This window comes from Pseudoliparis swirei, chromosome 4, assembly GCF_029220125.1.
Source record: "Pseudoliparis swirei isolate HS2019 ecotype Mariana Trench chromosome 4, NWPU_hadal_v1, whole genome shotgun sequence".
Classification (NCBI taxonomy): Eukaryota; Metazoa; Chordata; class Actinopteri; order Perciformes; family Liparidae; genus Pseudoliparis; species Pseudoliparis swirei.
The window spans coordinates 20,488,996-20,501,332 of NC_079391.1; the positions used below are offsets into that span (position 1 = coordinate 20,488,996).

The following is a 12,337-nucleotide window of genomic DNA, read 5'->3' on the forward strand; positions in this document are numbered from 1 at the left end:
AGCTAGGTTGAAAATTGGATGAGTAATTCTTCTGGAAAATAGCAAGGATCAATGAATGGGTAGAACAAGACAATGCAAAAAGCTAAAGCAGTGAATCCGACACTGGGAGGAATTCGACGGTGGTCTCCTCCACTACATGATCACTGTCTGTCCTGTATTATCAAAGCAAACTATTGATATTCCATAACTCGGTCGTTCGGTGCTCGGCAACGGTCGATGACTTGTGTAGCATGCTAGAGTCTCAAGTCGCTGTTAGCTAGTGATTGACCTTCACTTGCAAGACCCTGATTTAGCCATGACTGCAAATCCCATTTGGCATCGCGCAGCGTGACGCGTTGGCCCCTACTGTTCAAGTTGTATGAAAGGCACAACAGTATGGACCGCGCTGTAATGGACAGAAGCCTTAATAACTTGGTGTAGTGGCTATGTCGCCAACGTACGTAAGTGCGCAAAGCCGGATTCGGTATCGCTGGCTTACACATAAGTAGTAAGTTGTTAATGCTAAACCACATGGAAGCACGTCCTTGCTAATACTAGACTTATTTATGAGAGAACTTGTTCCTTTGATTAAAGCAAATAATCATGAAAGCAGCACAAAGGATTAGATGGTGGTTGATATCACATGACTTACATAGTTTAATAGGTACGGAAACGGAGCATGTGCAACGGTCTGCATAACAAAAGATATGTTTTAAAGAAAATACAAGCAAGTAATGCATAAACAGGACTAAAAGGCATGTGTAATCGAGGCTAGACCTACACTAACGCGAAAACTTAAGGGTTCCAGAGGCTTCACACATCACCAACACTATGTGTAAGACCCTTTGTACACTTAGGTCAGCCTAGATACATGCTCAATAGTACGTAAATTACAGGATGCCTAATCTGTCGATCTAGATATGTGGATATTTGCATTTCCCATCTTAACAACTTATCTCCTTGTCATCGTCATTGCTGTTTGAAGATTTGTATTATTGACGTACTCTTAACAGTGCGGATTGAGTTTAGGCAATGTAGAACTGTATTTAGGATACCGCATCTTTTAACTTTCAATCCCAACCCTAAATTCGATCATCTGTTGAGTTGTTTTTATCATTAACACATCTACAGCACTGTTTGCGTTTGTGTCATGATTAGAACATGCAATGTAAGTCACTTCTCATTACAGCAACGTGGAAACGTGAGACACTGCACAATCAGCCAACTCAACAAAACGGCTTTGTAAAAACCGTCTGGAGCCCAGGTCTGCTGTCAGTCGCAATCCAGGTGTCAGAGTGTTTGCAGCATCCAACTGTCAGAGCTTACCTCTGCAGTATGAACGGTCCAGTGTTCACGTGCATCCTTTGTCAGATTTAACAACCACCAATGATACATCAACCTGAGCCAGCCATTACCCCCGCCCGGAGAGCTTTAGCTAATCAGATGTTTCTAGTGCAGTTTGTCAATTAAGGACGCCTTCCGATTAGCTGCGGATAGGCAGCTGATTGCTTATTCACCGCTTCACGTGAAACTTGAATAATCAAGCTTTATGAATTTGCAGTTCAGTGATTCCGATTGTCAGCAGGTTTGACACAACTTGGCGTGAATTCAAGGCCGTGCTGAATCTGAAATCTAAAACGTTTAACTGACTGCAAATCGATTAGACTTCATTCCATTAATTTTAAGGATCCCTCATGATTCAAGTGCTAGTTAGCAACAGTACCATCGAGTCCTTTAGTGACTCCATGATAAGCGTTTAATTGTAAAATTTGTGTTACATGGTAATGATAGGTGTTTTCACTCACTCCAGCTGAGTTTACAACTAGGACTCTCATTGAGACCGTGATGAGCCCTGAATCAGGCTGTGGCCAATTGATCCTGTCATTCGAGCTCATCAGATCTGAACTCCTCAATTGCCTCAGCGGGATTGCACTGCCATCTACATAAGCCCTGCACCTCTTCTGTCAGACAGGCACACTTGGGACCGACTCGGGGCCAGCTCCTCAGCCCTGTTGGTCGTTCATGCTCACGATACTAGGACTTGACGCTCCTCTCTCGAGGGCCGTTCCGAAGCACAGTCTGTATTCAATGACCGCCTGTCACCGGGCAGATTCTCAGTCTGACGTGCTTTCTCCCCGAGTAACATCGTGCTCAGCTTCTCTAATCCCGATGAACACTCCGGGATGACCTTTCTGTCTCCAAGCAACGACTCGTGGTGCAGATATTCTCAATGCGCGACACATTGGTCACAGTGCTTCGCACTGGAGACTTAATCTGTTCTGGCTTTGATAGTCGGTGATACAACTGGACTATTTCCTATCAAAAATAGACTGAGTGAAGGATACTCTAATTGCATTAGGTTGCTATGCTTGGAAAGTGTCATCCTGGCTTCATCTTCCAAGTTTCTGTAACAGCGTGACTTCAGTAAAATTCTGCTTTTCGCGATGATTTTAATATTCTGCATTTCGCTCGCGATCGGTGGTTGCATCAAGCTTCGACCTGCTTCCGAAATCTTATCCACTCCTCGTTCAGAAAAAGGCTTCACACATGCTAATGCTTTCAGATCAGAGTTCACGTTTTAGCTGACTCCTTCTGAAATGATTCATGTTATTTGCAAATCCATTAGATGTTACCTTTTTAACTTGCTCTTAGCTTAACACTGTCTTTAGAAGCTGCTTACTCCTGTTGCTTCAACCTGCAGCTCACTGATTCCCTGAACTCACTGCTCGCTCATCTGCGTCACAGAGCCTAACCAATCCAGGCAGACGTTTTGTTCACACTTATGTCCTGATGCGCACACACGTCAAAATGCAAACTCGTTAAATAATTCTATCTTTTCATCATTGAACCTTGCTAAATATCGTTCAAGCTACTATCTATCAAACTCACCCGGGCACCACATCAAACCCCATTCTGCGCAGGAAGCTGTTCGCATCCAGTCGCGTGCTTGAATTCAGCAGTACCGAAGCGCTTGTTTTGCTTTCGCTCAGCGGTCCCAACTGCTCGCATTTATTCATCCCGCTACATGCCTCCGTCAACACTGTTCTCACCTCCGCTGCTTAACTCGTGTGCCATGCAGTGCCATTTGTTCAACCTTGAATTTTATCAGGATTTGCACCAGTTGCTGTTCATCGTCTAGCCACGTCCATACTCACTATGACCCTGGGCACTACTGCAGGCTGTGCACGTGCATCCTACATTGCCATCCCTATTGAAAGCCGCTTCTAACTGGCTTTCCTAAAATAGTGATCACATTCGCTGAACACACCTTGATACACAATCATGATCACATCCTAGAATCACACACAGCTGCTCCAACTTGCCACTTAACGCTCTCCATTGGGGGAGCCTCACATCAAGAGCTCTTGCCGCTCCTGCCTGCGACTTGAGGCCATTATCACACTACATATCCATAATGTACCATCTCTTGTTTTTGGTTGTGTCATAAATTTCATTCTTATTAGTCTCAGTTTGACTCTGTTATTTCCATCCTGTGGCAGTGGGTCTGCTTTCCTATTCCTAATTCTATTCATGTTGCAGTTGCTGTGCATTAAATTTTACATGCTTTTATGCATGAAATTAATGATTTCATTCTATGTTGCTTATTCTGAATTTGTTCCTATTCAGTTTCCCATTTCATGTAGTACTGTGTATTTATCATTATTGTTTCCTTTCACTGTCATTGTCGTCTGTATCTATTCTTTTTTCAGTTATCATTTGTCTTTCTAGTTCCTCATGTCATCATCTGTTCTTTGTTCTTTAGTTCTGGATCTATTTAAATCTGTTCTTTTTATTTGCTCGTTCAAAATTGTAATTCAAAAGTTCCACATTATTATCGGCTCATTCGTATTCCACTGTGCAGCGTGGTCTTTGTGTTCAGGTTGAGCACTGTGCTGCGATCGCCTTCCGAGCTTAAACATGTGAGATAAAGATGTATTTCAGCCGTTCCTGTTCAAGTCACATGTCTTGTACTTGAGTTCCTTTTGATTGGAAGCCTCTTGTGGCTGGTCCCTCTTGATGTCCCTACAGTTGCCATGAGGCCTGCCTGACAAAACAGTCATGTTCCGTCCTCACAGACCCAGTCGGCAGGCCCATGCGTCGCCGACCGCCAGAGGCGCCGGCGCCTCAGACAGCGGGCAGCTGGGCCAGAGGCAGTCGGGCAGCCGATGGAGCTGGACCGGAGGGAACGGAGATAGACAGGGTAGGGAAAGGTGGCGGGCGCAAGATCCGGAACGCTCGCTCGCTGTCGCCCCTCGCGCCAGCGGGTTTTGTCATGAGCCGTTTGGAGTTGAACGGTCTGGTGTTGAACGAACTGCAGTTGAGGTGAAGTGGCCAGTCCACACACTTGAGATGCATCCTCAGAATATATATTTATATGTATATATATATGCATCCTCGGAATATATATATTATGTATATGATATATTATTATACATATATATATATATACAGTATATAAGGGCGAGTAATCTGTCGAAAAACAGTTTTCTCATTTTCCTCACTTGCTCAGTTCCTTTGCTTCCCCCACAGTGAAGATATGCTGAGCGATGCTCAACCACAGGTTTTTAGTTCTCTTAATAATGGATTTTGGAGGTGACTAATACATGTTTGTTATTATTTTTGGAATGTATTCTATATCTCATTTTTGTCACAGTTAATCAAAATAAAGGAGCACAAGGACACGCTAAAACAAGAGATCTGCTGGATGAGAGCAACCGTAATGTATGGCAGCGCAGTCAGTTTATAGGAACACCGTGAAGTTATTCCTTTTCTTTTCCTCCTGAAGCCCAAATGACACACACACACACACTTCACAGCCTGTGTGCATGGAACACTTTTCTGTTCAGCTGTAGATACAGAACCATGTGTGTGTCTGCCATCCTGCCCCTTGCCGTGTCCTTATTTGAATATACCCGCATTAGAACGTACTTGTGCGGATGATTGGCGAACAACACAACACAATATGCTGGTGGGGGGGGTAAAAAAACCTCAAGTGCAATCTGCGCTGGTGAGTAACTGACCCATTCTGGCTCTACCCCATGTCTAGGAATATGCAAGCACTGCCATATCTATCATCTGAGAGAGGTGCAAATCACACCCAGAGGGGTGCCTCACAGGGGGGTGGGGGGGGGGGGTTGAATCTCAACAGTGTGAAATCTGATGGCCCATTAAGTGATAAGTAATAATGCCCCATTGTCATCTGTCACACTCTTAATAATGTTCTGCCTTGGCTGGCTGGTTTACAGGGAGGGAGGGAAGGAGAGGGAGGGAGGGTGAGCAAAGGCACAAGTCAGGAGAGAAGTTGAGTGGGAAAGAAAAGGGAGGGAGGGAAGAGAAGGAGGGAGTCGAGCTGGAGTCTGGTGGAGGGCTGCTACTGAGGCCAGATGTGAAGCTTCTCAGCACACGGCTTTGGCTCTCCTCGACACAGAGCTCCTGACGGATTTTCTTTCTGCTGTTCGGTTCAATCTGCTCTGGATATTTAAGGGAAAAATGTACGAGCGACACAAGCGGAGGTACAGCCTCCGCGCCAAAGGGGAGAGAGCCGTGGATGTGGTTCTGATAAAGGTAGGCCACCTCATCCGCACGTTCAGAAAAAAGTTGCTCGGCACGATGGTACCGCCAACTGCTGCAGGAGTCCCCGGCGTTTGAGACTTTGGAAACAGTTATGAAGTGCTTGAAAGGGATACAACTGCTAATGGGAAAACCAGTAAAAGCGTGAAAGCAACTCCCAAAGAGCGAGGTCAGCGCTAATTAACCACACTGACGCATTAAATGGAGAGTTAAAGAGAGATTTGTGAAGCGGTTCGGTAGCTCAAAGCTCCTCATGGCTTTGCGTTTGAAGACCTGATCTCACTGGTTCTTTAAAACCCGACCAGAGGAGGCAAAACATAAAAAGTTATGTGCAGCAACGTGTTTATTTTTCTTCTTTCACAAACCTGTATTTGACCGCTGGAGATGTTGTGACGGGCTCTGGCCCTGTTGCACCTTGGGAGATGATTACATGGTTGTTGGTAGCGGCCCTCCAGACACAGAGTGCTGATTATTTCGGGGCGGAGTGCGGTTTCCTGGATGTACAGGCGCGTGGGTCTGTGCTGCGCTCTGTCCGTCTCTGGGGAATACGGGCATGAAACTGAACGAGGCTCCCACAGTTTACAGTCTGTGGACTATTAGATCCCGGTCGTGGCTACTTGGAGAACTAGTGCTGAACATGTATAAAGCGAATGCAGGACAGAAAGTCCACTGAGTTGGGACATTTCTCTCCCTCTCTCTCAAAGGTCCTGTGACTGTACCACAAAGGTTATGTGAGGAACCAGTTCAACTGGATGGTCTTTGGACTTTAGGGCACACAAAAGTGCTATTTGAAGCCCAAATGGCTCCACGCATATACAATACAAAACATCAGGACGCTTTTTTCCCACAATGCTTCCTTTGGCAGTTGGTCCTGTTGGTTGTTGGTAAAGGGGTTTGTGTTTTTCATCGTACAAAGTTTCCTTTCAGAAGAGAGGCAAAGTCCACCCCCACTTGGGAACTTATTTCAGAAAAATATATCTGCGGTGCCGGTAGTCAGCGACGAGAGACAAATCCGTTTTTAACATGTTTGAATTGTGGCATAAATTACACATATGTTCAGTTTTCAGGGCATTTTATTTTGAAGGCAAACGCCTCCGTCTTGCTTGACGTTCCACCCTTTCTCTAACTGGGCATGTTGGTTTAGTCTGTGGTAGAGGAATTAAATGTTTTTCACATGAAACTATTATTGAAACCGCACAGTTAAAGTCCTGCATTTAAATGTTTTACTTCATCTGAAGAGTGAAAGAGAATCATCGCAGTCGTGTTTCTAAAGTTTACGGAGCGCTCCTCAAACCGTTTTCCTTTGGTTCTGCTTCCGTGGCCTGAAGGGTTCGGGTTGAGGTCTGTTCGAGATGGAGCTTTTCAGTTCTGTGGAGCTGGAGAGTTTAATGAATATACCAATGCATCATGTTTGAATAGTTTAATATTTTGTGAGTCAAATTTGAATCTGCAACATAACCATAATCTCTTTGGTAAATGTAGTGCTCTAATAGGATTTCATATCTTAACATCATAGGAGATCTACATCTGTTAAGGGCCCTTTTATTTGGGGGAGGCCCAGGTCCAGCATGCTTCCCTTGCCTACCGGTAAAGTCCGGTGTGTCTCCCCATGAACCAGAGCGGAGGCTTTTCCCGTGCTGCTTCTGACCGTGAGTAGCCGTGACTTTGGCGTGTGACACAACGGTGTCACGGCAGGCGTACGGCGCGGGGACCCGAGCGAGCGCAGTGTTGCGTGTGGAGCAGTTTGGTTTGAGCGGTTCTTGAGAAAGTCACCAGGTCGAGCATCCGGCCAGTTCTCTACCGGCATGGTTTCTACAAATGTACAACCCAGACAGTTAGGTCAGAGTTACATTTCTGGTTGTATCCCTTTTTTTATCTGATGATGCCGTTTGGCTCCTCTGTTCATCAGTTACCAGCCTCTTCAATTTTAGCCGTGGTCTGACTTTAAGGATGGAAATCAGTAATTCATATAAACTATCCACCCTGAAGTGGCCTGACCTCCTCTTGGGTCCACGTTCGATCCACGTTTGTTCTGAACGGGGCCGCCGACTGCTCGGCTGCAAAAAGCTCTGACAATCGATCGATGGAGAGTGACGTGTACCGAGCGGTGTGGACTTAACGCACTACTCAAAGAGATTTCCTGTGGCTCTCGAGAGCTCGCTCCTCGACACTGCACCTCCCCGGGTCCTCGGTCCGCGGAGTCTGAAGGAGGTGATGAAGGGTTGTTGAGAATATGTACAAGACAAGCGGAGACTCCCTTTTAGTCCGACTCAAACAAAGCTAACTACTCAAAGCGGAGCTATGTCCTCTTGCCTTAGCACCACTGACTGAAAGCTGGACTGTACAGTACCACGCATAAACTCTGTGACCAACACGGTACTCGACATGGTCCTCCAGTGCCGTCGGCCGCCATGCTGTCTGCCGGCTGTGACTCCCAGAAGCAGAGCGGGAGTCACCGAGAGGAAAATACTCATGAAGTGGATTGCTCTGGTGTATGTAACACCCGTCTTTACGCCATGTCACATTCTAAACTTGTACCTGATGTCAGCTCCTCTTTTCAACGGAGGGGCGAAACAGCAAGTGTGTGTGTGTGTGTGTCTGAGAAAGTGAGAGAGCGATACGATGGTGGGAAAAGAAAAAAGGCAGCGGCAGGCTCACGGTTTCCTCTGGCCTGAGATGGAAACGGGCATCGGGCCAAATGACTTCATTCCAACCAGCGTTTCACATCGCAGCAACTCGGCTGGCCTGGAGTCCCAGAACACATCATCAGCACAGCCGCTGTGAATAGGGCCCTTTTATAGGATCTCACATGGTACGCACAGCATTTCGAGCATTCTAGACGATGATTATGATTGCAGGAATAGTCGGTGCCTCCGTCGCCAGACGGTGTCAAGGACTCGTTTGCTTGTGTCACCGGGGAGCCGCTATGGGAAGATTATTCTGCTGTTGATCTCAAAGGAACTCATCAAGTGGTCTAGTGGTTAAAAAGCACTCCCGCCCCCATCAGCTTGTGACTTTGACCTCCCTGTGAAGGGACAGTGGAAAATAGGATTTCAATCGATCTTGGAATGTTAAATATAAGCCCCGAAACAAATATTGTGCAGCAGATGGGTTTATCATCTGACTCGGCGGATTGACTCTTAAAGTGGCTGGTGAGTTGAGTTCCACGCAGTTCCAAGGTGCCACAGAGGAGAGCCTACACCGGGAGCCTACACCGGGAGCCTCCACCGGGAGCCTACACCGGGAGCCTCCACCGGGCCATGTGTGTACGTAGCGAGCTGGAAACAGTCACTGGGTTATCCATGGCATCCATCCAAGTCCTGCCCATACAGAGACCATTTTTAAACCAGATGTGTTTTCTCTGGGTACAGTTTCGATTCCCCCGACGCTACAAATATGCCGGACTCCGGACCCGGGATCGGTTCTTCCCCCTGCCTGGTTTTTGCAGACTTGCTAACTGCTGCAACACTTGTCTGATGGAGGGTCGGGCTGCTGACTAAATGGCGGGCAGCCCGACTCGCCGTCACCTTGGGCCTCTTGGTTTGCACTGGACAAAAAAACAAGCACGCATACTTCTCTCCTCACCACGGCCGATGTTACCACGTGTCCAACCTTCAGGGACGTAGGACAGGACCCTGTGGTCACCTTTTTACCAACCAATATAAACAACAACACCCTTCCAGAATGAAGGAAACGCATGTTGAATAACTCCGTAGCTTGCATGAACGGCATGTCCACTTCAGACCCCCTCGTTGCCTCAGTTCACTTCCTCCTTTGACCGGTGCCACAGCAGAGGCACTCCTGCTGGCGCCCTCTGTGTAAACGCTCTATGAGGAACACTTACAGCTGCCATCTCCTTTACTTTGGCTTTCATCTGGTTTTCTTCAGGACCCTTTGTTTCTATTTGAAGTTCTGCTTACTACTGCACTGCTTTGAGGTCAAGCCGTGTCACCTTTTGTAATTTGTTGCCGTCACTGGCAATCACTTCACATCTGAGCGGAACCTCCGCGCTCGTCTCTGGCGCCCACTGCGTGTTTGTTTTCTCTGTGGCCTCTGTTTGATTTTTGAACACAGCTGTGAGAAAAGAAAGTGTGTGTGTGAGAGTTCATTGTGTGTGTGGGAGACTTGACGAGTGAGACAAAAGTAGTTTGATTGTTTGTAATATGTGTCCATGAATGTACCGCTGTCGGCTGATGGAGGTGCATGTAGTAGACGATGCCAGTTGGTATGCAAGGGCCTGTCACTGTGTAGGAATGCAAAAGCAGAATGGACACACACATACACACACATATACATACAGTACATACATACAGTACATACACACACACACACATACATACATAATAATAATAAATTTATTTATATAGCACCTTTAAAAACAATGTTTACAAAGTGCTCCACAGAGAGTCAAAGCAAAACAAGTGGAATAGCAAGAAAACAATATTACATTTAAAAGTCTATATTAAAACCAAATAAATTAAAAACAGACAAACTAAATTAGGGGAACCAACGTTCTGCATAAAAATACTAGATCACTTAAAAGCTGTTCTATAAAAATGGGTTTTAAGAAGTGATTTAAAAGAAGTTACTGATTCTGCGAGCCTTATCCCCTCCGGTAGGTCGTTCCAAAGTCGAGGGGCTCCAATGGCAAAAGCACGGTGACCCTTTGATTCAAGCCTCGACTCTGGAACAGCCAGAAGGGCCCCACCGGAGGATCTAAGGCTGCGTGCTGGCTCATAAAGGGCTAACATTTCAATGATGTAGCCTGGGGCCAGACCCAGGTGTGCTTTAAAAGTGATCAGCAAAATCTTGAAATCAATTCTAAAACGAACAGGGAGCCAGTGGGGAGAGGCCAGGACTGGGGTAATGTGATGCCGTCTGTTAAAACCAGTCCGAAGCCTAGCTGCTGCATTCTGGACGAGTTGGAGGCGGGAGATGGATTTTTGATTAATGCCGGAAAGGAGGGAGTTTCAGTTGTCCAGTCTCGAGAAAATGAGTGCATGAATGATTTTATCCAGGTCTGACTGACAGTATGGGTTTAATTTTTGGAATGATACAAAATGTAATACATACATACAGCACACACACATACATACATACATACATACATAGAGTACATACATAAATACAGTACATATATACATACGTACGTACACACACACACACACACACATTTGCCCCTCCCAGGCCTGGACAACAGAGCCCAGTGTTTCTCTTGGTCCCAGCGGGCTTCTCAACAGTGGGCTCTGGGACAGTTGAGGGGTTAGTCGTTTAGAAATCGAGCTCAGCCCCCCTCACTCCCAGAGCACTCTGGGAGAGTCGACCTTGCTCGTTGGTTGTGACTCTCTCATCCTTCTCTGTCAAGATTCTCCATTTGTTTTTAACCACTTCTGTTTGGTTTCTGTCTCTCTTCCCCATTTCACCGGATCACTGCGGTGTGTGCGCTCCGCTTTTTCTTCTGTTGCTTTTCCCCTTTCTATTTGTAGCAGTGTCTGTTTTCGTGACATTATCTTAAGGTAGGTCGGCAACTCTGAGTCCCGTGTAGAAATGGCAGACTGCGCCGCCTATAGTGAAAACTACTGTAAGAATAAAAAGAGAATTACGGAACCGAAATACATTGAGTAAAAAAAAAAAAGTCCCAGTCTCTTTTGATTTTAAAGAGACTGGGAGCCTTTCTGTTGGCTATCAACATGTAGGCGGCTGAGCGGGCGGTGAGCAGCCAAGTCGAGCGTCACACCAGGAAATCAATGTTTTCATTCGAGTACGTCTCTGCACCTCAGAAACGAGGTCAACTGTGTTCTTGACCCAAAGGACTTTTCTGGCTTACCAGTCCAATGAAAGCCTGAGGATCCACACAGTGGCGGCGAGGACAACATCAGGCATCGGCCTTGGCGGGTCACGTTGGAGCGGCCTCTCTGTTTTGTTCCAGATTGAAGGCTGCAGCCTTTAGATCAAGGACCTGTCTATATTTGAGCTGCGTCTGGAGGTTCCTGTTCTACAAGCCCTACGCAGCCAAGTTTAAAGGGTTGATCTGAGCCAGGCACAAGCTACAGGAGGAGGAACAAACCATTGAAGGTGGACAAGCCATACACATCTCTTTAACCCTTGTGTTGCCTTAGGGTCATTTTGACCCGATTCAATGTTTCACCCTCCTGTTACCTTTATATTTACTAACATATTTTACCCTTTGGGTTCAATTTGACGCCAGCAATTAAAACCTCCAGAAAATTATTAGAATTAATATTGTTTTCCAAGTTTAAGTGTGAGGCACTTTATGTTTGTTTGTTGACTACCGAAAGAACACCGACATTAAACATTGAATGGGGTCAAATTAATCCTAAGGCGGGGGGAGGGTGTAATATTGATTCGGGTCAAAATGACCCTAAGGCAACACAAGGGTTAATGAGGCATCATCTCTCCTCCATGGCAGTGGCTGCATCTCAGTTCAGAAATCACTTGATTCCCCCCCCCCCCCCGCTCTGCTTGCGCCGACGCTCAAAGTCAAAGCTCGCTAAACGTAATCTACGCGACGGTGTTCGTTAAAAACACAGCGAGCTTCCTCTGAGCCTCCATCGAGCTTCAGATCCAGAGCTGCCAGTCAGATCGTAGCTCCGGCATAATTGTCAAGGCTTTTTTGTTGCCTGCAGAGGGGGGTGGGGGGGGGCTGTGGCAGCTAAAACCAGCTCTCTAACTCACTCACATACACACACACACAGCTGTTGTATATACATTCAGACCACAGAGGAAGCAGATCTCCAGCGTTGTTTGTGTGTGTGTGCATGCATAA

The 12,337-nt window shown here is 46.4% G+C and overlaps 1 protein-coding gene across 1 annotated transcript in view; it reads left to right on the top strand.

Moving 5' to 3' along the window:
- LOC130192679 (A-kinase anchor protein 13-like) overlaps positions 1-12,337 on the top strand; it is a 79,074-nt gene that overhangs the window by 23,406 nt on the left and 43,331 nt on the right. The window contains exons 7-8 of the mRNA XM_056412785.1: positions 4,056-4,302; positions 5,364-5,544. Coding sequence (XP_056268760.1) covers positions 4,056-4,302; positions 5,364-5,544 — 428 coding nt within the window. The remainder of the gene's footprint in view (positions 1-4,055; positions 4,303-5,363; positions 5,545-12,337) is intronic.